General features: G+C 51.6%; 1 protein-coding gene across 1 annotated transcript; it reads left to right on the forward strand.

Annotated features, from left to right (window-relative positions):
• Window positions 1-278: 278 nt before the first annotated feature.
• On the forward strand, window positions 279-2,737 carry ccdc85a (coiled-coil domain containing 85A; the record flags this gene model as incomplete). Its single annotated transcript, XM_080848611.1, has 2 exons — window positions 279-518; window positions 1,649-2,737. The coding sequence occupies 2 exons, from the start codon at window positions 279-281 to the stop codon at window positions 2,735-2,737; spliced, it is 1,329 nt and encodes a 442-aa protein (XP_080704737.1).
• Between the last annotated feature and the right edge of the window lie 312 nt (window positions 2,738-3,049).

The following is a 3,049-nucleotide window of genomic DNA, read 5'->3' on the forward strand; positions in this document are numbered from 1 at the left end:
CAGTGCTGAAGTCGGCCGGTGGCTCTCCCTGAGACGGGCTGCTCACCCATTTGGAGAAGGTGCTGAATTTGGGCTAGTCCCTCAGCACTGGGGTTTATTCGATTAGATTTAGGAGGCGGAATGGGTATTACAGAGGGATTGACCATGTTATAGCCAACGTACAGTATCCCCGGCCATCGAAAAGAGGGTATTTCGGCTGAGTGTAGGCGAGGGGGTTCCGGCAGTTTCCTTCCGTTCTTCCGACGCACTTTTCCAGTTGTCAGAGTAAGTTTGTTCTGATGGAGAAACCGACGCAGCCTCAGCACCAGGCGGCCATGGCAAAGAACACAGAAAGTCAATCCGAGGACCTGTCCAAACTGTCGGATGAGGATTTAATGAAGTCGAGTAAGGAGGACTTAGTTCGCCGGCTGAGGAGAGCCGAAGCAGATAAAATGAGTGCCATTCTGGACCACGGGAACCTCATCCGAGAAGTGAACCGAAGGCTTCAGCAGCATCTTAATGAGATTCGCGGGTTGAAGGTAAGACGCGCCCAGAGCATATGAGGACACTAACTCAAAGCACCGAGGTGGCCTACACTCTAATAAATATAGAGCATTTAGAAATACAGAGCAAAAGTGATTCGGTTTAAGCCATACATTCTCGCAGCAAATGTGCCTGTGGCAATATTTTTTCTCGGCTTGCATCTGGCAATGCAGGTGAATAATCGAATATAGTTGAATGCACATCATGCATGCAAACATAATACAGACAGCGTGACGGAACTCAGTGTCTTTCTTGATGATCACATTTTACATTTTTAAGAATTTAAAAATGAAAGGGCCTTAATTGCCCTCTCTGATTCATTCCTCCAACAATAATGCGCATGAAACTCACACTTGTTGCTGTTCGGTTTATGTGATTTAAGATGGACTCTCAAACGGGAAAAACAATGCTAATCTGTATAGTATGCAATGTAAAGTTTAACGCCTGCTATGCTTTGCAGTAATTTCGTGCATTAGTGGACAAAACAGCGACCTCACGGCCTATACAAAAATGGAGAAATGTCATTGCCTAGACATGGGATAGGGATTAGGGGGTAGGGGTAGTGGGTAAACAGTTTAGAGAATAATCCAACAACATGAAAATGTAGGTTAGTTAGACAAAATCTCAGTTCAAACCACAGCCAAAACTAGAATGTTGGTAGTTAGTCAGTTGGACTCTTAACTGTGTCCTGGGTCCCGGTTTTAGTCCTATCTTGAACCAATCATGAAAGAGCATGGTAGACATGGAATGAAATCATAATCCCTTTGAGAAAATCTGTCTGGTTCAAAAGTAAAATTAGCTTTACATGCACTACACTCGTGTGAATCAAATTCTACTTGCAAATAAGAGAAACCTTAGATCAAGGACCTATCCTCAGACAGACAGACAGACAGATAGAAAGATAGATAGAGAGGCAGATAGATAGATAGATAGATAGATAGATAGATAGATAGATAGATAGACTGTTCTGAGGAAACCTTGATGCTTGAGGTGCAAATCATTATGAGGTGCAAGCTATGCTAGATTTAACAAGAACATTCCGTAACACTACTGCTATGTTGCTAAAGTAAGGACGTGTCTATCTGTTTTACTATGCTTGTCTCATTGCCACTTCCTGTCATTGAAGGATATCAACCAGAAGCTGCAGGAGGACAACCAGGAGCTCCGCGACCTCTGCTGCTTCCTGGACGACGACCGGCAGAAGGGCAAGAAGGTGTCGCGGGAGTGGCAGCGGCTGGGCCGCTACAGCACCGGCATCATGCGCAAGGAGGTGACGCTCTACCTGCAGAAGCTGAAGGAGCTGGAGCAGCGGCAGGAGGAGGTGATCAAGGAGAACCTGGAGCTCAAGGAGCTCTGCCTCATGCTGGACGAGGAGAAAGGAGGTGGTGTTGGCGGCGGTGGTGGTGTTGGTGTCGGGGGTGGCCTGGGGGGACAGCAGGGCAGCATGCTGGGCGGAGGGACGGGCGTGGCTGGGTGTCGGAACTCCATCGATAGCCAGAGCAGCCTGTCGCATATGACGGCGCCGGGGCCGGGGCTGCTGAGGGACGTGGGCGATGGAAGCAGCACCTCCAGCGCGGGCAGCACCGACAGCCCCGACCACCTGCACCACAAGCAGCAGTTGCTGGCTGGCACAGGTGCTGGCACTGGCACTGGCACCGGCAGCCCGGACCATCTCAACAAGCCACGGGCCGGGCTGATGCCTGGAGGAGAGGACTTGGGCGGGGACCGTCCGGGCCGACGCAGGAGCACCAGCCCGGAGTACGCGGCCCACACCCTGCCCCAGGTGTGTCGGCCCCGTTGCGGCTCGCTGTCTAGCCCCGACCACCAGTTCCTCCGGGGCCTCAGCCCGGATAAGCAGCACGGCAAGGGCCTGGCCCGGGGAAGCCCGGAGCAGTACTCCAAACACCCGCACCTGCTGGTATCCGGCAGCCCCGAGCTCTTCAGGAAGCAGAGGGGGAACATGGGGAGTGTCTGCGGGAGCCCCGAAACCAAGCAGGTGCTGACGGGAACACCCGAGCACCTGCAGAAGGGACGGGTGATATCCGGGAGCCCCGAGTCCATCAGGCACAAGTACAGTGCCAGCCCGGAGCACGGCAGGTTCGGCAGCCCTGGCAGGGAGATAGTCCAGAAGAGGAAGGGAGGAGAGGAAATGTCGCCCCATCACCGGAGCCTCTACAATGGCATGAATGGTGGGTCCGACTGGAGCCTACTGTAGCTCTGTTTTATTCATGCAGAAAGCGACCACGGAGCACTGTGTCTGTAAAAAATATGCAGCCTTTGGCAAAACATGGGCAATGATGGACCTGGAAAAAAGGGCCTTATAAGAGTCTGCAGTCTTGCCATCCAGCCAGACACTAACCCATTGCATTTAAATCCAATTTCGCTCTTAATTGAACTCATTTTCTTGCTCCTTTATTTTGCAATGGCGAGCGAGTCAAATCAATGAAGCTAAATGTTTTAGTGTCTGGCTCGAGCAACTCCTGAGCTATGGTGCAGACCGGTGGTGTCAAGTCTTGGTCCTGGAGGG

The sequence above is a fragment of the Sprattus sprattus genome (genome assembly GCF_963457725.1).
Source record: "Sprattus sprattus genome assembly, chromosome: 12".
NCBI lineage: Eukaryota > Metazoa > Chordata > Actinopteri > Clupeiformes > Clupeidae > Sprattus > Sprattus sprattus.